The sequence below is a fragment of the Colletes gigas genome, unplaced genomic scaffold, assembly GCF_013123115.1.
Source record: "Colletes gigas isolate AHSC1104 unplaced genomic scaffold, ASM1312311v1 Colletes_gigas_Sc00026, whole genome shotgun sequence".
Taxonomy (NCBI): Eukaryota; Metazoa; Arthropoda; class Insecta; order Hymenoptera; family Colletidae; genus Colletes; species Colletes gigas.
Genome location: NW_025106655.1, coordinates 660,292 through 683,352, shown reverse-complemented (window position 1 = coordinate 683,352; position 23,061 = coordinate 660,292). Strand labels below are relative to the sequence as shown.

General features: G+C 36.9%; 3 protein-coding genes across 3 annotated transcripts in view; 2 read left to right on the top strand and 1 right to left on the bottom strand.

Annotated features, from left to right (window-relative positions):
• The window catches only part of LOC122401629 (dual 3',5'-cyclic-AMP and -GMP phosphodiesterase 11), a 94,716-nt gene extending 81,654 nt beyond the window's left edge, over positions 1 to 13,062 (bottom strand). Inside the window, exon 1 of the mRNA XM_043403868.1 lies at positions 12,658 to 13,062. The gene's annotated coding sequence lies outside the window, so the exon portion shown is untranslated. The remainder of the gene's footprint in view (positions 1 to 12,657) is intronic.
• A 1,042-nt stretch (positions 13,063 to 14,104) lies between these two features.
• On the top strand, positions 14,105 to 17,643 carry LOC122401627 (ring canal kelch homolog). Its single transcript, XM_043403865.1, has 9 exons — positions 14,105 to 14,479; positions 14,620 to 14,766; positions 14,968 to 15,372; positions 15,447 to 15,700; positions 15,796 to 16,023; positions 16,103 to 16,275; positions 16,347 to 16,487; positions 16,744 to 16,999; positions 17,453 to 17,643. The coding sequence occupies exons 1-9, from the start codon at positions 14,409 to 14,411 to the stop codon at positions 17,641 to 17,643; spliced, it is 1,866 nt and encodes a 621-aa protein (XP_043259800.1). The 5' UTR covers positions 14,105 to 14,408.
• On the top strand, positions 17,635 to 19,899 carry LOC122401628. Its single transcript, XM_043403866.1, has one exon. The coding sequence runs from the start codon at positions 17,761 to 17,763 to the stop codon at positions 19,255 to 19,257; it is 1,497 nt and encodes a 498-aa protein (XP_043259801.1). The 5' UTR covers positions 17,635 to 17,760; the 3' UTR covers positions 19,258 to 19,899.
• Positions 19,900 to 23,061: the final 3,162 nt, after the last annotated feature.

Genomic DNA, 23,061 nt, shown 5'->3' with positions numbered 1-23,061 from the left:
TCGCGAATTAGTTTCTATTTAAATCATCAAGCAATCGAATTATTAACTTCCATATATTTGATATTTCCACTATGAATGCCACTGTACAAACGCAATTATTAAGGGGCCTTTCTACTTTGTGCGATTTAAAAAATCGAATTTTTTTTGCAGTGTCTTTCAGTATATAGCCTCGAAAATATATCTACCAAATATTAAATTGAAATTCGGAAAACTGACGAAGTTATAGCCTGCTGAAATGTACCACGCGCAGGTATAACAAATGAACGTGAAACTTTAACACTAGATTTACGGAAGCCGTCAATTTCACGGATGTCAAATTCCATATTTAAAATTGCAGAACGGCTAAATATTATTTTTTAACAACTTATGTTGCATTTGTTTGATGCAATGAAAAGAAAAATTGTATTTTAAGGTTATCGTCCACATGAAAAGTATCAATAAATATACGAGCGATCAATGCTCGTAAATTTAGTGTTAAAACTGTTTTTCTCGAAACTACATTTGTCTGCACCGCGTATGTGATAACTAAAAAACTATTCAATATATCAACATGAAATTTATACAGTATCTTTAGAACTGATCTCCCTGTAGCATGAACTAGGATAATTGCGATATATGCAATACTTTTTCTTTTATTAACAAAAAAAGCAACCGAATATATGAAAATATTCAGTATTTTTTCGTAAAACAGCTGCAATTTTGCTATTTTTTGTTTTTTTGAAAAAATCCTAGTTCATGCTACAACCACACTCATCTATATTAAGAATATCTTTGGTTTTTGGATTTCGGATAACTTGTTCGCAAGATATCACATACGCAATCGAGCGTCGTTCGTAAAAACTGTTGTTCGTCGATCAAGAAAAACAGCGTAATCAATAGATATTCTGTGTTGCAAAAATTCATAAACATAGCTAAATATATAATAAATGTATCTACAAAACCTGGAATTAATCGCTCTTTAATAGCCCGCAAAAAAAAATCACAAAGAAACATGTATTTTTCGCGCCTACAAGGTAGAATCGCCCCTTAAGAGCGGCCATATTGGTTTTGCTCCTGGATGGTCAACGTCACTGGAACGAACCAAAGAAGTTTCCAATGATTAATAGACAACGATCGCGTTTCGATACGATGAAAATTCTAACGAACGTGTTTGATTTTGTTGAATCATTGTACGCCAACAGCGACATCGTCGAACACGGAAACTCGATGGCAGAAGGTGAGTGGATGAGTGCAGCGAACTCTAACCACACTCATCTATATTAAAAATATCGTTGGTTTTTGGATTTCGGATAACTTGTTCGCAAGATATCACATACGCAATCGAGCGTCGTTCGTAAAAACTGTTGTTCGTCGATCAAGAAAAACAGCGTAATCAATAGATATTCTGCGTTGCAAAAATTCATAAACATAGCTAAATATATAATAAATGTATCTACAAAACCTGGAATTAATCGCTCTTTAATAGCCCGCAAAAAAAAATCACAAAGAAACATGTATTTTTCGCGGCTACAAGGTAGAATGGCCCCTTAAATTAAGGGTAAAATTCAGTCAACTGAGTTTTAATTTGAATTTGAATTTCCATACTTGAATATTTAATTTGTTTTCCACGTCGAAGCAAACGTTTCTTAATAAGTTTAAAAGGAACGTTTGAAACCACGAGCTAATATCGCGAATTAGTTTCGATTTTAATATCGGCGAGGATTCGCTCCCGGAACAAAGGAAATTGAAACAGAGCGGCGAAGGAAATTCTCGAGGAAATCTCGTGTAGTGGCTTTGTACGAGTGGTTAATCAGCCGTGTATCCGTTCGTTCCGATCGCGAACTCTGAGAAATGTCACGATGAAACACGAAATTTCCAGCTTGCGCGCGTAGCAATTTTCGCGAGACTACCCGCGAGCCATTATTTGTTTAGCACCGTAAACGCCAGAAATTATATAAGCGTACAATTACACCGGGAACAAGTTTGCGGATATATCGATAATCACTCGGGATCATTACCGAGGAAGTTACGAGTGCCTCGAATGAGCATTTCTGCACACTGAAACCGGCGAGCCGATCGATACCAAGTAACTTTGCATTAAAGCGACTGCTCGCGGATAACTATTCTACGACCGGTAATTTGCAGAACATAATAGGCAATCGTAATTTACAATGAGCACAATAAACGCGAGGGAACACACACTCCGAGTAAACAGCATTTGTTCTGGGATAATATTTTTCCGGAAACTTCCGCGTTCGGCTCGTTGATCGACGAATACTTTTTTCCATTTTTCTTTTTTGCTTCGAGCAGTATATGTTTAACGTCGCATACACTGCGCCTAGGTGGTTATTAGCGATGATGGTTTAATTGTCTAAGCCAGCGGTTCCCAACCTTGTTCAACCTCCCCTTTTGCGAATGCAATTCTATTGTATCGACGATTCGATCCTTGATTTAAAGTCGAAACGATTGAAAATTAGCAATATCTAATTAAAAATCTGCACGTTCGTGTAAAATAAAATTTCATTCGGTTGTTCTCGTCTATTGTATTTAAGATTTTTGAAATTTTTATAATTCGAATATTTGCAATCACAGAATCAAGCAACTAGAGAAACGGATACAATTCTATTTGTATAATAGATAACCGATCGAACGTGTAGCAATTTATTGAGACAAATAAGAATTTTTCCCCGTTTCTGGCTCAGACCACATCGATCTCACAGTGAAATAAAAATTGCTATCTACTGCATTGCGTCGTTGGTAAAATGACGAGTGTTATGCAAGCTCGCAAGTACGCTTCCACGATCTAAATGACATTATCAAACTACTGTACGTAAAAAAAATTGTCGACGTACGCTATTTCCTACCCAAGATCACCTCTACGATCATGGAATTTACAGTGAATCACGCTCCTACTTTTACGCCGTACCAACCTCTTTGTTTGAGAGAAAAAAGTGTGCGAACACCCTACTTGGCGGATTTGTGCCGCTTCAAAAGATTACCCTTTTTCCCATTTTCACCTGAGACGCTTGATAGCGTGTGCAGCTGCGCGAAGCGGACGCTCAAAGACGCTATAATAATTTCGAAATCCGCTAGGAAGCTAATATCTGAGTCTCTGCTAGTTACTTTACCAAACGTTTTTATTTTCAAAGTTCGTAACGAAGTACAATATTTTATTTCGACAATTTAAACCATAATACATGTATAAGAATTATTATACATATTCGCGATAAAAATACAACGAAGAAATTCTGAAACGTTTTACCATCTGATATACATCAGTATTTTTCCTCTGACTTTTTAATAATTAAACGGTTAGGCAAACGTAATATCCTAAACAATAATAAAATATTTATAAAAATGTTGCTATTTTCACATAATAAAAATGACTGTATCGTTTAAGATAAATTTCTATTTTAATAGAAATACCCCATCGAAATCAAAATTCGTTTAGCTCTCGAGGCACATCGCAGATTTCAAACAGCATTTCGCATCCTAAGGTCGATGCAACATAAAGAAAACCGCGTAAAAATAGAATCTACGCGCGTTCCTATCTCATTGTTTTATTTGCATTCGTCGTGAAAGAGCCTGTATATTCATAAGCGCCGTTTTTCTTTCGATTATTATAATGAGCCGCGGTACGGCACGGCTCGATTGCTAATTACGATCTGACGTAGCGACACGACATATGGAATTTCCGTGACGTCGAGAATTCAATGGCCATTCGTCGGTCGACCGACATAACCGGACGCGACAGGAAACTCGATAATGAATTTGAAAAGATGACTCACTGATCGATCCGGCCAAGAAAGGTGCACCGAGCCGGGGATCGCCAATTTTATCAGCTGCTCGCGTCCGCGATCCACAATCGAAACATGGAACGGGCGAAGTCAATGCATTCATTTATACCGTGCACCCGGGGCGAATTTCCTGTGCAATAAACGGGCCACTGTGCGTTTCCGGCAGGAAAGGAAACCGAAGTGGCGCGCAGAAAAGAAACGGATGCGTGGCCACGGCGATGTTTTCGAGCTGTTCATAAACGCGATTACACGGAACTTTCGGCCCCGAATTCGCCCGATAACGACCGCGACGACGACTGATAACGATACGCGTCCTATCCAGTATTATCTAAAGTGCCTTTACCACGAGTTCGCTGCACTCGTCCACTCACCTTCTGCCACCGAGTTTCCGTGTTCGACGGTGTCGTTGTCGGCGTACAATGATTCACCAAAATCAAACACGTTCGTTAGAATTTCCATCGTATCGAAACGCGATCGTTAACTATTAATCATTGGAAACTTCTTTGGTTCGTTTCAGTGACGTTGACCATCCAGGATCAAAACCAATATGGCCGCTCTTAAGGGGCCATTCTACCTTGTAGTCATGAAAAATACGTGTTTCTTTGTGATTTTTTTTTGCGGGCTACTAAAGAGCGATTAATTCCGGGTTTTGTACATACATTTATTACATATTTAGCTATATTTACGAATTTTTGCAACACATAATATCTATTGATTACGCTGTTTTTGTTGATCAACAAACAACAATTTTTACGAACGGCGCCCGATTTCGTATGTGATATCTTGCAAACAAGTTATCCGAAATCCAAAAATCAAAGATATTCTTAATATAGATGAGTGTGGTTATAGCATGAACTAGGATCTTTTCAAAAAAACAAAAAAAAGCAAAATAGAAGCTATTTTAAGAAAAAATACTGAATATTTTCATATATTCGGTTGCTTTTTTGTTAATAAATGAAAAAGTATTGCATATATCGCAATTATCCTAGTGCATGCTATAGGAAGACCAGTTCTAAAGATACTGTATAAATTTCATGTTGATATCTTGAATAGTTTTTTTGTTATCACATACGCAAAGGAAACATACTAAAAGGAACAAACTAAAAGAAAATGCACAAAAAAATACAATTTTTATAATCCCACAAAGTAGAAAGGCCCCGTAATGATACAATATTACTCGAGGGGATATTGAGGCCTAAAATGATTGTTTTCGAAATAGATTTTGGCAGCAGAGTGGTATAAATTTTCTTTTAGTAGTTTTACTGTACTTAGCTGTGGTGAATTTATCATTAATTTATCATTAATACTGCACATGGTTTGATCGATGTTTTTAATCATGCAATTCTGTCATTTAAATGTTCTTTACTTGGCATCTTGTAATTATTCACAGTCAGTCTCATACCTCATAACATTTTATTTTTTAACAAGTTTTTTTTTTTATTTTTGTTATGTAACTATATTCTATACTCGTATCCCTTTCTTTACTAATGCCGTGAATAAATAAACAAATAAATAATTTAACACTAGACTGCGGATGTTTATGCATTTATGGGAAATTTTAATTTTCAAAAAACTACAGAATTTAGTTAATATGCAAGAATATAAGAAATACTTAAAATAAGGTACGAATTATTATATCTAGGGGTTGAGACAACCCTCTACAAAGCTCCAATTTCATTAATTTTATTAACAAAAATATGAATTTGCATGAAGATCCGCAGTCTATTTATCACATACACATAAATCAAACGAGATTTAGAGAACAGAGCATCGTTCAGAGGCGAGATATTGAAAAGAATCAGAATCATCCTTTGTTTCTGATCATTGCCACTCCGGACCAACTTTCCTCTCCTTCAGAGTAATGGAGTGGATTGGTATCAGTGGAGGGAATATGTATGCTAATATGTGACCCACGCAGGTTTCTTCTCGTGATTTTATCGAATTACGGTTTCTCCTAATGGCTAGACTATAATAAAGGATCAATTTGGAAACGACACTATGGGTTGATTTACCCTCCATCTTTTCCTTCTTCTTCACACTTACATTTCTGTATTAGATTTGCAATGGGTATCGACTTCTAAATTGTTAATTAAATATTCTGAAAATGCTGTTTCTTCGAATTCTCTTCATTCCACAAGACCATCAGCCGTGGATATTACAAATCAACCATAATGATAACTGTACGTTTCCAGAAATGTATACCATTTTCTCAAGTTTGTAACTTTGCTCGTGGAATATGCTTGTGTTGACACGAATGGATTCCGTTTGGTACGGTTGCCTTAGATTATGCAAACAAAAACAGAATTTATGTAATCGCAAATAGATACCGATAATGTATTCGTGCGATGCGTCGACGAAACACCAAACACTGTTCTTTGGAAACATTAATGTTGGACAAGAATATAGACCACGAAAATCTTCTTTTAAACATAGAAAATATAGAAATATGCGATGTATTTTATATTAATGTTCCCTGCTGTAATTGTTACTTTTCTAAATAATCATTGTATCAATTCACAGGGTACCAGAATATTCGTTTACGCCACTGGTTTTTTGCCAAATACGTGCAACCACCTAAAGTGTCGGATTTCGTCGTCTGCACGCATCGCACGTAAGTACGTATACGTATTAGAAATTTCACAGTGGCGTCGTAAATCAAATCGTCCGACTTTCGTTTCCGATGGTTTCGTGGTCACCGAACCACGTCGAGGACGACACTGTACCGATGATTCGTCAAGTTTTTTAACACGTAAAATACACTCGATTTATATTTTATTCAATTTTCACGTCCCCTTGCCAAGAAAATCATCTATCATTTTTATTCACAATTTTTAGCCAGTTAAATAAGAGTACTCGAACAGATATACACAATAGATTTTTACAACAAATTGACTCGAGTGTCTTATCAGCGATAGAACTACCGTAGAGTTTACGAAGTTTAAAAGATTATATCGATACACGGGGAGTCGAGGGAACAGATTTCTTTCATTTTTGTTAGAAATTTTTTAGACGAGATAAAAATGATAACGTATTAAAATCCATTCTGTTAAATAGTATATTGACAGATTTACAGTTTAGCTTCGGGGACCGTGTGACATGAAAAATGAATAAATACGATTTAATTGCGGCTTAATTGCAAGGTAAACGCGAGTATGGCACAATTCATGCTAATACAAATATTATGATACATTTAGTGACTGATGTAGATGAATAAATAAGGAATCGAAAAAATATCAGGCGACACGAATCGAGCTGATTTTCCTTGACATTTTCTATTTCGATCTATCCATTACGATTATATCCTGTCAAACCTGCTTGTTTTATTTATTTAAATAGCTTTTTTTTGGCAACGTTCCAATACAATTCTGCAAGGCTTTTTCACTATGATAACTTTGTCTATTGTTCAAATATCTTTTAACAATTATTTTGATTTTGGTTCTCTTCCTCTCGAATCTACTGATAAATGTGTCTATGAAAATTTAGCGAGATGTCTTATCGTTTTATCCAGCAGCGAAAATCAGATTACGTTAATTCCGAGTCGAGGTAACTTAAACAGAATCATGACGTCACTCCCTTGGAAATTAAAGCTGATTAATCGCATAAAGGATATCGATAATAGTATCTAACGATGTTCTCAGCCCTCCCTTCCTTCGAGTGACGTTGTTTTATCATTGTTACATGCCATTTTATCGTAACGCGTGTACCTGACGTCAATGTAGAGTACAGCAATCATATTTCTGCCTCTTTGAATTTTAATATATAATATAATAGATTTGAAACGTGCATAAAAATGCCAGTTTGCTAAAATAGAGGTAAACGCGTGAAGCAAATTCGCGAGCGACGAAATAGCTTTTTTCGAAATATCTTCGTCAATTTTCCCATCCACGGTTGATCTAATTTTTAACCAAAACCACCAATCGTACATTCTCTCGAGTTATTCCTGCAAACAGTATTTTCTAATTGTTCTGTTACCAAAATGCAATATGAATCAACCCTCCATTTTGGTTAGTATCAAAACCACCAATCGTGCATTCTCTTCGAGTTATTCTTGCAAACAGCATTTTCTAATTGTTCTATTACCAAAATACAATATGAATCAACCCTCCATTTTGGTTAATATTACACTTCACGTGTAAATATTTGAAATATAAATATCACCAAGAACGTTTCTCTGTTCAATGAAATTAAATTTAACCATTTACACGAACTACAAGTATTAATTTACCTTGCTTGAGTATCGTCCATTGTTACGAGGTTGGACACAAAGACGAGCGATTATTATTTTAAAATTATGAATTAGACCAATTTCCCCTGCGTTTAAGTGGTGAATCGAAGAAATTCGCGTATGGATAAATTCGAAGATGCAAATGCACGCGTTGGAATGTGGTTTACGCGGCTGATTACGTGCATCGTCGCGATAAAAACGTTACTCGCGCGATTTTGACGTTAGTCGAAACTTGAAACCGAAAGGCGACAGTCTGGAAAGAACCGTTCATATTGTGCAAACAGCGAATCGTCGATCGTTTACAGTGGGGAAATAATCGTCCAGATACACAATGCACGTTGCGTGTAACCTTGCACTTGTAACAATGGTGCACATACACCAGGAACACGTTCTTCCTCGCTGTCGGCGCGTTTCATCGTTCCACGACTACGTCTATTTCCACTCTGCAAATTCTCATTTTGATCGTCCTGCTAAAAATGGAATAGCTGCACAGGTATACGTTATATAAATTTCAGTTCCATGGATCCGCTAAACGTATCCAACACCGCTGTACTTGGCACCAAACGAAACTCACCGATAGCTTTTATTTGTAAAACAATAACATTTTAATCCCAAAGTGTAACGAAGCTTCCCGTAACAAATATCGATTCGGAATTTTGAAACGATTACGAACGAAATAATTCGTTGAATCCGTGGACGAAATATCTGATTTTGTTTTTCGATAATTCGCTTGCAGAAATCACGCGTTATACGACAACACCTTTTTATCTGGCTCGATCGTTCGATTACATTAACAGAGTAATAAGCAACGATCGTCTGTGATTTTTGAACTTCGATCGTAATCGACCATGAATATTTTTGTCCTCCAACAACGTCCAGTTGTTTACCTTCGCGGGAAGCGCTCAAATGGCCACCTTCGGCCCAAATACAAGCCTGCAAATGTTACGTCACAGAGTTTCACAATCTTTCAAATATTCCAGGTATTTTGTCGAATTCGTTAGCAGTCTTCTCATACACATTGCGGAATTACACCAACGAGGTGTTGAATGAACAAATGATTTCTATGGGGCATTTGCCCCTCCCAAACAAACAATTAGATTTTTCTAAAATGATCGAATTAGGTAATACAACCTGTACAAATACAAAATATTCGTCTGAAATGCACACTACAAAGTGTATAATAATAAAAATGTTAATAACGTAGTTCCTCGTTTTTTGTTTACCTATAACAGTTGATCCAATTTGTAGAATAAAATCGAAAGAATACCAAAAATCATTGATAAACAAATTACTCTACTATTTACGTTGTGATTTATACAATGTATAATTCCGAAGTTGAATTAACTAAATCGATCATAATTTGCTCGAAAATGTTTACACGTTACATGGATCGAGATTGTAAGAGACACGTGATTAATTATTATCGCGCAGACTGCAAGGTACCAGTAAGAAATCCCGATCAATTACGTATGCGTGTTACGTATTCTTCGTATCTTAACACTAGAACTACCAAACCAGTCAAAATGACCCATTTGTAATTTCAAATAAAACCTGTAAAAAATTTACTCGAATTTTTGGAAATTTACCGTAATTTTCTATATGAAAATGAATAAACACTTATTTCCATTGCATTATACATTTCTTCACGCACCTATCGTTTCAATTTTCTTGGTACAAATAAACACACTATAATTGTCGATAGTTCTAGTGTTAAAGATCTATTTTTTTTATTCACTGGAGTTGGAAGTATTTAAATAATTCAACCTTCCAGTGTTTCACTATTAAGAACAATACAACTCCAAAACTAGCCATTTTCAAATATGGTTTCCAAACTTGCTCCGTTTTCGAACTCACTGATTCAATTATGTTCGCCGAATATTCAACTCATTATTCGAATATTCGAACACGGAAAACTCGAGAAATAGTCCCAACCCAGCTCGTCAGCACGCGTATTTTTAGCTTTATAAATATTGACAAGGAAAATGTTCAGAAAAAGAGAAACGAACGGAGCGAAACTATCGAAGAATACATTTACTGTGCTTTAACGATTTAACGATTTTCGCGAATTTGGAGTACCTGCGATTTGGCGAGGCAAGTCAACGGTTATGTTGTATGTACACACTGTATCTTAAAACACGTATATTTTGAAATGTCAGATAACTTGGTTGAGATAACGCGAGAGGTAAAAGTGTAATCGATGAAACTGGAACGAGTAATACGTACTTTTAAAGTAATTACGAAACGAGATAAATGAGTCAATTTTTTTTTTTTAATGTCGTGGGTTTCAGTTTCAAATACAATTAAGCTAACGGTTAATTTCAATCGCAGACCGATATCGCTTAATTTATTTTTAACCGACTCACGATCAAGACGAGACTTGCATATATCTTTAATTGGGTTTCGAGTCTTGCAAAAATAATCGCGCAATATATTCGACCGTATCTACGATCACGGAAACGTAAAACAATATTTTTGAATCGACTGAAACTTTAGACGCCGTTTTAATTTTAAAATTAATTTTTTTTTTATTATTTAATAATTTTTTTTGAAACCACAAGATTATCACCAGCACTATCGACAATTATAGTGTGTTTATTTGAACCAAAGAAATTAAAACGATAGACATATGAAAAAAAGTATGATGCAATAGAAATAAGTGTTTATTCATTCTCATATAGAAAATAACAGTAAACTTTCAAAAATTCAGGTAAGTAAATTTTTTACAGGTTTTATTTGAAATTACAAATGGGTCATTTTGACTGGTTTGGTAGTTCTAGTGTCAAAGAAGAACGACTCCAATAATTATGCATGGAATGGAATACCGATAATACGTCATTTTCCTATAAATAATTTAGGTAGGCGTTACTAAGGTTAGGTACTCCGCAGTTAATACATTATATACTTTCCAGATATTACATGCTACGAACAAATTTCCAAAATTAGAGTACTCCATTATTAAATAAGAATAAAGTTTAAAAACCGTGTAGCGTTGCAGTATTTATTTTAATGTTTTTGATCACTATAAACCCCTTCAGAAACAATGTTTTTGATTCCTAGAATTTGAAATATCATTTCTGCAGAAAGCACTCACTGTGATCGTAAACGTTATAATAATAAATAGTCTCAGGATACACAATTTGAGTTATTTCTTCTTTAAAGAACGTGATTCACAGTTCATGTTTATAGCCGGAGAACTTGATTTATAGTTGCACAGTGTCAGTGAAGAAAATATTTATAACTTACAATTCACTGAATTTGCATTTTATAAATGGTCTTCGAATTGTGTACGTTTTGCAAACGAAGATCCTCGCGAGAAGCAATTATGGATCTTTTCAATGCCGATCGACGAATAGATAAAAATTTATCCATAATCTCTCGGTTGTATCGTTAAGCGATAACAGCTTCCGCGAAACATCTGCATTTAAAGTCAGAAAGCATCGTTTGCTTGGACCGTGCAGTTCTACTGCGTGCAGAGGAAACTGTTATTATTAATAATTTACAAAAACAACGTTAAAACGCGATGCACTGTTAGAAAATAATTTGTACCGACTATAATCCATAAACAATAATCGATATGTTTCTGCTACGAGCTTGTCGGTTTCATTTCGTAAACCTGAAGAGCACCGTAGAGGAATGTCGAAACGTTTAAGTTTCTAGAAGAAGCCTCTAATATAGCAACGAATAACTTTCGAGGTTCCTTTTAAGCAACGTGCATTAGGGAAACGAGAACATACTCGGAATACTATGATAATAGATGCTCGGTTATAGCGACGAAGAGTGCAAATAAAATAAACTCCAGGTTCCAAGAGATAGCGCTGCTCTCCGCGCGATGCAACTTCGAACCACGTGTAGTTCCACAAAAGTGCAAAGCGAATCGAAGTTCCCCGAGTTGCGTTTAAAAAAAAACATACACACACACACGCACATCGTGCACACATATATTTGCAACCAGCACGTCTCACGGCCATCGTCGTATCGGAATCGTACGCAATTGAGAATTATCACGTTCGTTTCAGTCGATTAATCGCCGATGAAAAATAGTAGAAATCGATTGGAACACATAAGTGTCAACTGTATAAATTCAAATAGAAGCAACGGGGCACCATTCGTGAACGATATATTTTTCCAGCGTCCAGCTATACAGTTTTCGTATTTCTCAGTGTCAAATGACGAACTAAAGCGAACATGAATATTTCTAAAAATACTCGAATTAGGAATTAATTTCGAAACATTATTATTCGACTATTCGTGTACTCCAATTTTACATACGTATAAAAATTTATTTGTGGATTACTTAGCCACAACTACGTACACAAAATTACGATTACTATTTTAATCGTGGTCAGGTGCAACGCACAGCAAATAGAGAATCGCGTGTGATCGAGACCGATCGTAGACGAAGAATATAACGTTAATAAATATAGCAATTTACTTGTACTTCACGGTTTTACCATCCAGCCAGTTCGAGTATTCTAATGATAATCGCCGAATATTGGAATCGCAGAAATAATCGAGTATTGAAAAATTTGATAAGAAATAACCAGCCTTAACTGAAAGCCGCGAGAGAGCACGAGGAAGTGCGTTGCACCTCGAACACAAAGTAAACAAAGGAACCGAGAGATCGCAATAAGGACGTGTTGCTTGAAATCGACATACCTTTCGAAGAAACGAAATCGAGGAAAGTTACGGTGTAGAAGCTGCTCCTCGCCGATAGGATTCTGCGTCAGGAAGACCGGATCGACTTTCACGATCAACGCGAAATTCCTTCTTCCTCGGTTTCTCGGTATTTTCTCCTGCGTCGGTGGTGCCCGGTCGACCATACACTGCGCGTACAGGTTCGTCCTCGCGGTAGTTCGAATTTCGAAATTCGAGACGCGCCGATTCTCGCGGCACGAAGGCGAGAATGAGAACGAAAAAATTGAATGAGAACGCATCGACGCCAATCGTGGCGCGACGAAACGCTTCCACAGCGGGCTGCCGGATGACTGACGAGCGGTATCGCGCCTATTGGCCAGCACTGAAACCGCGACACCTGGCGCCCCGAACTTCGAAACACTTCTAATTCCAAAGACGTGCCATCCGAGAACACCTGTCACTTGAATGCCCGAAACTTCGTAATTTTGGAATAATTCATTGACTTACACGACACAGACCGTTTCAGGAATATTGCTGCAACGTTGATAACATATTAGCAACATTATTAATATATGTATTTGCCCCCTATTGAACCCCATTACATTTGTGTAAATATATTTCAATTTTGCGCTATTTTATAGTGCTACAAACTCCATTTTATATAATAATGTATTATGTTTAATAATTTGTACTCGCTGCAAATGTTATATGCGTCAAGGAGTTAAAACTCAATGTAAATATACAAATGACGTAGTAAGTTAGGTTAAATGGATGAACGCGAATAGCGCAATGAAATTTTCTGACTATGTAGTTAAAATTCTCGTGCTACATTTTACAGTACGAGACACGTAGGTATACTGTAGAACGATGACATAAGTTTGTACTTTGCTTCGCGACGAAATACGTTACAAGCTCTTATGTAACTAGTACGTAGGCATTAGATTCTAGCGTGAGAATTAAATTGCTCGAACAGCTTTGGAAGTATTTTACGCGGAACATTTAAAGTTTTGTGTGGAATGTAAAAATGAAACTAAAATCTTGCCAACAAGCTAACAAAATATGGAATGAATTCACGTAAAGTTAAATACGTTTTTTCTAATGACTTTCATCGATTAAATTTAATTTTTCAAACAAGTTCAAGTGCTTTTCAAAATTATTGAACCAGAGATGTATGTCTATATGTATGAATCGAACATAATTAATTACTTGTGAAGTTCTTATTGCAACTCTAGCAATTTCTAAAAACTACACAGAATGACTAGTTTTAAATTCTAGCGAGTACTTGTTGCACTTAAGCACTAAACAATGCAATGATACGTCAAAAACAGATACTAAATTAATATTTAAAGGGACAGAATAACTCGTATGATATCCAGCAGGTGTCAGTAGCGACGTGTGTAACGAAAGCAGCGAGAAAGAATAAATGACGTTCGGAAATCAAATAAGAAAGAAACATCGTATCGTGTAGTCTCTACCCACATTGGCAAAGTATTATCATTGGCATTTATGTAGTTTACAGTGTTCGTTACAAAACTTTTGTTTCATTTTTTCGATTCAATATCAAACAGCGCGTTTATCGTTGTAACACCGCAACGCATCTGACGGATAACGTGAAGTCGGTAGCGTCATTTTCGTTTCTTTCGCACAGCTGATATCTGTAGTGAAAGGATGTTTATGCAAACAAATAAGTCAAACGACTTTCAGTATTATTAATTCAAATTGAATTGAAACATATTAACCGGCGTTTGCAAAGGCTTTGCCAATCAATCGAAATGGAGTCGGCGGGACAGGGTCAGGTACAAAATTCCTCGAATAATACCGATAATTCTGAAAACAAGGGAAGGTGAGGTTCTATATTATATGAAATTAATTTATTTTACTTTACTTAATTTTTATCGATTTTGCAGTATATTTGAAAGTTTTAATTGTACGATTTACACAATATCGATAATTAATAAACATATATGCTTTGTTTCCTTTCAGTTGCTTGCTACTTCGATATGCTAGTCAGAATTCTTTGGATGAGAGTTCGCAGAAACATGTACCCCGAGAAAGTGGAAGGGACAAACCACCTTATAGAAATCATCATCATACAAATCAGGCCTTTGATGTTATCAATGAAATGCGAAAGTATGAAATGAAAGATATAACTCTTTTGTTATCTTGTAAATATCTTATTTTATTTTAAAATGAAAAATTATTCTGTCACGAATATGTAACGTGTACATGTCCAAAACAGAGAGAACTGTGTTACTAGTCTCTTTTTGGATCATCTAGATTAATAATGTTAATGTTAGAAATATGATATTAAGTAAAGTAATCGTTCAACAGGAAAAATTTGTTGTGCGACGTAATTTTGGTAGCGGATGGAGGTATGGAAGTACCTGCGCATAAAATGGTTCTTGCTGCCTGTAGTCCTTATTTTTATGCTATGTTTACAAGTTTTGAAGAACGAGATCAAGAAAGAATAACATTGCAAGGTGTAGATTACTCTGCACTAGAGTTACTGGTAGATTATGTATATTCTGCAGAAGTACATGTGACCGAAGATAATGTACAAGTGCTGTTACCTGCAGCAAATCTTTTGCAATTGACTGACGTACGTGATGCGTGTTGTGACTTTTTGCAAGCTCAGTTACACCCATCAAATTGCCTAGGAATTCGTGCATTTGCCGATCTCCATGGTTGTTTAGAATTGTTGTCACACGCGGATAGTTACATAGAACAACATTTTTCGTAAGCCAAGACATTTTTATCTCTATTCGTCGATATATTTGTCTTGATAGTAAAAGTTTTATTATTAAATATAGGGAAGTGGTGGATGGCGATGAATTTTTAACATTAGCACCACAGCAAGTTGCCAAATTAATTTGCAGTGATCGTTTAATGGTACCCTCGGAAGAAAAAGTATTTGAATGTGTGATATCTTGGGTACATCATGATTTGGAGAAGAGACAAGCTCATTTAGCTCAGTTAATGGAACATGTGCGTTTACCTTTGCTATCGCAGGAATATTTAGTACAACGTGTGGAAGAAGAACCGCTTCTTAAAGCAAACTTACAATGTAAATGATCAAACATATGCCCTTATATGTCATATGTGTGCCATGATTTAACGTAAGAGAATTAAAAATGGTATTTCTGTTAATAATATATCCAGGTAAGGATTTCTTGATCGAAGCTCTGAAGTATCATTTACTTAAAGGAGAACAAAAGTCATTGTTTAAAACACCTCGTACAAAACCTAGACAACCAAGGGGATTACCTAAAGTGTTGTTAGTGGTTGGTGGACAAGCACCAAAAGCAATTAGAAGCGTCGAATGTTACGATTTTAAGGAAGAAAAATGGTACCAGGTATCGGAATTACCTACGCGTCGTTGTAGAGCTGGTGAGTAATACTCGCATTTTCAATTAAACTATTATAACATACAACTATGCATTACATAGCATTATGTTATATTCTAAAGGTTTATCCGTCCTTGCTGGACGAGTGTATGCTGTTGGTGGATTTAATGGATCTCTCAGAGTACGTACAGTCGACATATACGACGCAGCTACCGATCAGTGGTCACCTTGTCCAGAAATGGAAGCAAGAAGATCCACGCTTGGTGTGGCTGTTCTTGGAAATTGCATTTACGCGGTACGTTTGATATTATAAAACTTTATTTTCTTCTATAATTTTATCGTTAAATATTTACGTATGAAAAATAGGTCGGTGGATTCGACGGTTCAACTGGTCTAAATTCTGCCGAAGTGTACGATCCAAGGACTCACGAATGGAGAGTAATAGCTCCGATGTCGACGCGTAGAAGTAGCGTTGGTGTCGGTGTCGTTAAAGGATTACTATACGCGGTAAGCTTGATAATATAATTTCTAAAAATTTTGAGAATCTACAGACAATATTGTTCGAAGGTCCCGGGTGTGAACCGTAGTAGTACGTTATCAGATAAACTAATCTCTGATAAAGCTGGTCGGAGTGTTGGTAAAATAAAAATTACACCCGGAAACGTGATATAATATTAATTTGAAATTCCCAGGCTGTAAAAATCTGGAATATCTTGAAAAATTTATATTGCGATGTTCAAAATATAAAACTGTGTCTCTACAGGTTGGCGGTTACGACGGAGCATCGCGACAATGTCTTTCCAGCGTCGAGTGTTACAATCCGGAGAAAGATCAATGGAAACCAGTACCTGATATGTCTGCACGTCGCAGCGGCGCCGGTGTTGGCGTTTTGGATGGGATTCTGTATGCTGTGGGAGGTCATGATGGTCCTTTGGTTAGGAAAAGTGTGGAAGCTTTTAATCCAGATAGCAATCAATGGAGTCCGGTCAACGACATGGCTCTTTGCCGCAGAAATGCAGGTAACTAATTGTGTTTTTATTTAAAATTCAACCGTCACGTCTGAAAATGCAATTATTTTCTCTCGTAGTCAATTATTACGATTTTATTTCCGTTCGAATAGTACGACAGTTATTCTATTTATTCGTGATATAATGTATGTAACCTACCGAATATGCGAAATCATCCAAAGGAATATGAATCGAAAAGTCCGTTACCATTTTGCTATTCGGAATTTAGTGTTCGAGATATCGATAGTTGAAATTCATAGATCCGACTTTCGGGCGCGCTGTTTAAATCTCAATTAAAGCACGCGTCCACATATCGCGACACGTGAATGCACATTGGTGAAAGCATAGGTGCGTAGTGGATACATAACCTATTGTGCACTCGTTGGAGCGTTAAGATCCTGCATATTAAAGAATGCAGTTACTGTGATTTGTAAATTGTAAAGGAGATAAATATTTTCTTGATAGGCGTTGTCGCGCTAAATGGACTTCTGTACGTGGTGGGGGGCGACGACGGTGTGTCGAGTCTGGCATCCGTCGAAGTGTATTCGCCGAGGACCGACACCTGGACGACGCTTCAAACTTGCATGGGAATTGGCCGTAGCTATGCTGGGGTAGCGATAATCGACAAGCCAATGCCGTCTACGACATCGATGTGAGGATTGCAATCCGCTGGGCATGTGACGGAGCAGAACACGGACCCGAGTGCCGAGACGTCGGATCAAACACGGGAATCCGGGCCCAGCGGTGTGCAAGTCCAGAATCAAGATCAGAATATGCTTCAGCAATATCGCGGCGTTGGTCACAATTGTCAAGGGCCGCGTTGCGTGTGCCAAAGGTACGAGAACGGAGAGCTGGCAGCCGTGGTCATGAATCAAAACAGAAGCAACCAAGAGAGGGACGACAGTTATCAGAACGTGAGCCGTGGTTCGCGGGCCTTTCAAAATCGACTCGGTGGCTCGGTACAGGTGTACCCTAACCTAAATCCAAATTATCAAAATCCGGTGGACATCGTTCGTAATTATAATCGGAACCGACAACCGCAAGAGCCCGAGGAAAATATTTACGAGAGATTGGACAACGACGACGACGACGAGAACGCGGACAACCGGGAAGTTGGTCGCAACGAGCCCGTGGCACAGAATCAGAACAACCTAGGCGACCACACGTACGAGAGAATAGACGATCGTTATTCTTGCGCCAACAGAATGTATTCTCGTTGCTACAAATATCATATTTTGAATCACATCGCCGTGCCGAATTTCTTGAACGACGTGGAGCCCAGAAGCTCGAATCAATACGATCAACCGAGGCAAATATATCTGGACTCGTCCCGATTGTCCAGTCAATTCTGTCAGAATCGGTTGGGCAGACTGGGCCGCAACTGTTTCTCCACCGAAAACATTGCTTATGCGTCCACCGGACGTACCGTTTACCCGCTTGGTTACAGTTGCATGTGTTCGTTCTGCAGACACTTGGACAGTAGGTATTTGTGCCAACATTGCCATAATCTACACAACCGACTACGCTATCAGGATGGACTGGCTGGCAATTCTAGACATTATATATATCAGTTGCCGAGGAACTGCAGGTGCCCCTTTTGTCGCGGTGAATACTCCTACGTGAAACTGCCCGTTACTTCCTGTCGATCTGCCGAACCCTGGAGGATGGAATGCCACTGTAGAAATCCTAGCAATTGTTCTTGCAGATGCAAGGTTCTGGCCAACTGTAATTCTACCACCCAAGTCGGTAGATATCTCGATTGGATCAACAGATCTGGACCGTCGGTTAACAATCCGCTTTACGCTACAATCCACATTGGCAGACCTTGTGTCTCGGCTCTTGGGAATGCGGCCAACGGAGGAAACAGCGTGGAACCTGGTGCTTCCACGTCGAACGCGTCTGCGTCTGCGTCTGCGTCCGTAGCCAACGAGCCTGGTACGTCCTCGAACGTCAGACCGATGTTCTCCCCGAACAATCCTTCCACTTCGCGCGCTTCCGTTTGCTCTGCTAATCGCGCCACCGAGCGACAACACACGTGCGACGATTCGTGCATCAGAAACCAGAGCGGAAGCGTGGCTGGCATTTGCCAGTTTTTCGGCAGGTGCGAGAGAGCGGAATGCAACCACAGCAGACTATCCGTGCACTGGTGGGTCGTCAACAAATGGTTGCCATCTTGGAATCCTAATAATTTTGACAGGAATATGGACGCCGTTCCCGCGATGGAAGAAGAATCCCGTAACCAGCACGATAGTGATAGCGACGAAGCTTAAACTCGAGGGGGTTTAACCTAACCTAAATGCAGTCATCAGATATCGATGTTTTATTATTCGAACGCCAATGATATTTCTGTATCGAGACTCTTTGAACAATACTGGACTCAATATCCGTGTCCCTTTATTTTTAACGAAAATACGATAATAAAATTGTTGCAATTTGTGATATTTGATAAAATAATATATACTTCTCCATACGCGATAGACAAGTTGTATCGACGATACTACGTTGAATTGTTTGTTTTTTTTTTATATAACGACGAATATATATAGTTTCTTACGGAATGAATTGAAAATCGACAGACAAATAATTTCTGAGCCCCGATGAGATTGAAACGATTTTTTTAGAGGCATCGTAAATATTTAAGAAGAGTTCGTGCATGTATTGACAATAAGATCGCTTTATATGTGCTCTGATATTCACAGATATAATATACTTGAAGGTTAAATAAACACGAATTACGGTCATACGTTTGTAAGTATGGTTTCGATTAAGCGTACGAATAATTTAATACTTCGAAGAAACTTAGAAACTATTTGAACTAATGATTTTTTTATTCTTTTACAATAATTATCGATTGTTTTAATATACGGTACGAAAAGTCGCCAATTTATCCTGTTAATTATCGTTATAAGAGACTACGTGTATCATAGACTAACTTTAGGAGATGTGTGTTCTATCGAATAACAATATAAGATGTATAGAAATTGTAATTTTTATAATTCATCACTGATTCATCATTGTTTCTAGCATATTTTTGCAATTTTAGTAATAAAGATCTCTAAACAAGATAAAAGATAAATATGTTTTTTTACAAAATAGTTGCATGACAAATATTAAAAGCAGTATTCGTCGGTTTTACGAAACGTTTGAGATTTATCATTTTTTTTAACAGCGATTGTGTATATATCGAATTACGACAAGTTTTCGTTCAAAACGTGTTAATTATTGTAAATACAAGTTAGTAGCAACTATCCTTTGTGAACGACATTAAATACTACTATCGGTTCAAAATGAACTGACCGCTTAAGGTCACCAAGGACTTCGAACCCCATCTTTCCAAATTGAGAGTCAAAATAACGTTCTTGAGTGGTCGATTGATTTTGACACGAGTATAGCAACCACGCTCCATTCATGCACGCGATTCACGTCGCGGAGAACGAAATACAATGTTAACTTGTAATATTTAAACACTGTGCGTGTATACTATTAGTCAGTATTAAATTGTCCTTATAATGTTTCGGCTCGTAGATAGAATATTTCATTTTTCTACAATTCTAATCTCGAACTCATGAATTGTACAAATATATAATGATCTTTGTTCCGATCGATAATTTAAATAGACTCGGTTGTTTGAAGCGAAGCGTAGTGCTCGAACTTATAAGGACAGATACGAACATATCCTTACACACGTTATGACTTAGGAATTAATCCGTACGTAAGATTTACGACAGAACGGAATGTTTCGAGCCACCTGTCTAAATTCTAAGAAGGCATGCGTTAGGCTAGTTCGATGGAACTCGATGGATTTGCGAAATGTATATTTATTTTTTGTATTTACTAGTTCGTATTATATACACTCTGAACAATGTTCAACCGAATAAAAAAATGTTACCGTAGAGGATCTTATGCAAAGATTGTCCTTTTTTCCAGACGACTCGAGTATCGAGATTTTAATCAGAGGCATCGTTGTCTTCGTGTTTCACTTAGACTGTGTAGCCATTTTGTCGGATATTTCCGGGCGGTCTTCGTCTGTAAGAATTTCTATAAATACAAAAATTCCCAAGTGTTACTTATTTACATGTTTTATTTCTCACGGGTTTACGAGTTGTGATTATTTTTATGACCCGAAACGTTGAATAAAAATGCCCGTTAATCCGTCGGTATTAGCTGATAATAATTTATTAGCACGTAAATGGCGGGCTTTGTGTCGGTTTCGAGCCGCAACACAATTATGTACCTCGTAACGCTTTTGCAAGAGGAAATGCCTCTACTATCGATACACTTATGCCCACTTTGAGAAAAGTTGATCACTCCCCCATGAGCGAAGGCCAACAGCTATCACTTTGGTGGTATAATGGCCCTAATATCAGCATGTTGTTGCAGTGCACACATTCGTGTCGTTAAATCTCTGTACTATCTTTCTATCGAGTCTATTAATAATTCTTTGTCTTTTGTCTTTCTACTATACGCGTTGTTTTTTAACGTGGCATTTTCCAAATGTTTCAAAACAGAGTATCGTGATCGTTAAGGTGCAATGAAATAATTGCGTATGGGAAAAGTGTATCACCGACCGGAAGTGAAAGTAATGTCATTGCTCAGTGATGCAAAAGATGAGGCTAAGTAACTGAAACGCGTGAGAAAAGAAAACGGTTATGCCACTGAATATTAAAAGCACAAACATTATACACGATGCGCAAATTTTTATTTCTGTGTTACGTTCGAATATTTTTGTAACAATTGGGTAGGATCTTTAACCCTTTGCACTCGAAGTTTTTTTTCATTCATATTACCAGCAACTCGAAGCAATTTTAGTGAAAAGATCATATTTACATAATAAATAAGTGATATGCGCATTAAAAGAAAAGTCATCGTTGTATGTTATTATTTTTTTAATTAATTATAGATACAAATGTTATGATATATAAAAAAACAAAAAATTATAAAATTATTATTATTATTTGTCTTTCTCCTTATGTTATGAACTGAAAATTATTTGCATTGTCTCCATAGTGGAGTCCTCGAGTTTGAAGACTTTTAAATGGCTCCGCTCCGGAGCCCTCGAGTGCAAAGGGTTAATCTTTGATAGAGTATTATTATGTTAAATTAGCTGATCAAGTTTTGCACATATTATATAATAAAAATAAATAAACGGTCAGTATTATGATAAACATTTGAATCTAGTAATAGTTTGATTTTGTAAAGTTATATTATATTTAAGAGAAATTTATAAAAATTCTATTACGTTTCAGTAAATGAAATGATATAATATTGATTATTAATGATGTTTTTAGTGCAGGTGTGGTGACTCGCGAATAAATTGTGACTCCTTCTTCTACTTTCCTGTTCCGTTCAAGCGGTGATATTAACATGGAACATGATGGCGGAAGAATCGTTTGGCTGGTAGTGGGGGAATGTGGCTTCCGGTGGAGAAGTTATTCACCCCTTTGTTAAGGGAAGAAACCGCTGTGACGGATTGAAAAAATTGAAATTCTTTTTTTATCTCTTTTCAATGCTTGGGGTTTTAACCCTTTGCACTCTGAATTATATTTGAATTTTGTTACCAGCAGCTCCCAACGCTTTTGAGTGTTTCATTTGAAAATGTTAACTAAAAAGTAGGGCAGTTTAAACAAATAAAGGAACAAACAAATTCAATTAAATATCTGTTTTATTTACACTATCGTTATATTTTGTAATTTTCAAGTGTGTGATATCTCTTTGGTTTGGACCTGAAAAAATGTCGAGTGGAACTCGACAAAGGAGTGCAAAGGGTTATGAACGAGGCCCTAAAATATTAAAGAAAAATTCGCAAAAATGACAAAGTTTCCCCCAAGAGGTCGATGACGTTTAGAAAATTTAGAGTTAGAAAAATAGTTTGTGTATAGTCCAATGCTCGAGTACACGTTGAAAAACAAACGGTTAAAAAAATGAACCCTCTTTTCAATGCTTGGGATTTTAAGAACGAGGCCCTAAAATATTAAAAAAAAATTCGCAAAAATGACATAGTTTCCCCCAAAAGGTTGATGACGTTTAGAAAATTTAGAAAAATAGTTTGTATATAGGACAATGCTCGAATACAC

What these genes read in the sequence shown, in the direction of transcription:
- LOC122401627 (XM_043403865.1), top strand. Translation starts at nt 14,409, where the DNA reads ATGGAGTCGGCGGGACAGGGTCAGGTACAAAATTCCTCGAATAATACC. An exon ending in TTGGAAATTGCATTTACGCG is followed by an intron (nt 16,276 to 16,346) that starts GTACGTTTGATA and finishes TATGAAAAATAG; the next exon opens with GTCGGTGGATTCGACGGTTC. An exon ending in TTAAAGGATTACTATACGCG is followed by an intron (nt 16,488 to 16,743) that starts GTAAGCTTGATA and finishes GTGTCTCTACAG; the next exon opens with GTTGGCGGTTACGACGGAGC.
- LOC122401628 (XM_043403866.1), top strand. Translation starts at nt 17,761, where the DNA reads ATGCTTCAGCAATATCGCGGCGTTGGTCACAATTGTCAAGGGCCGCGT.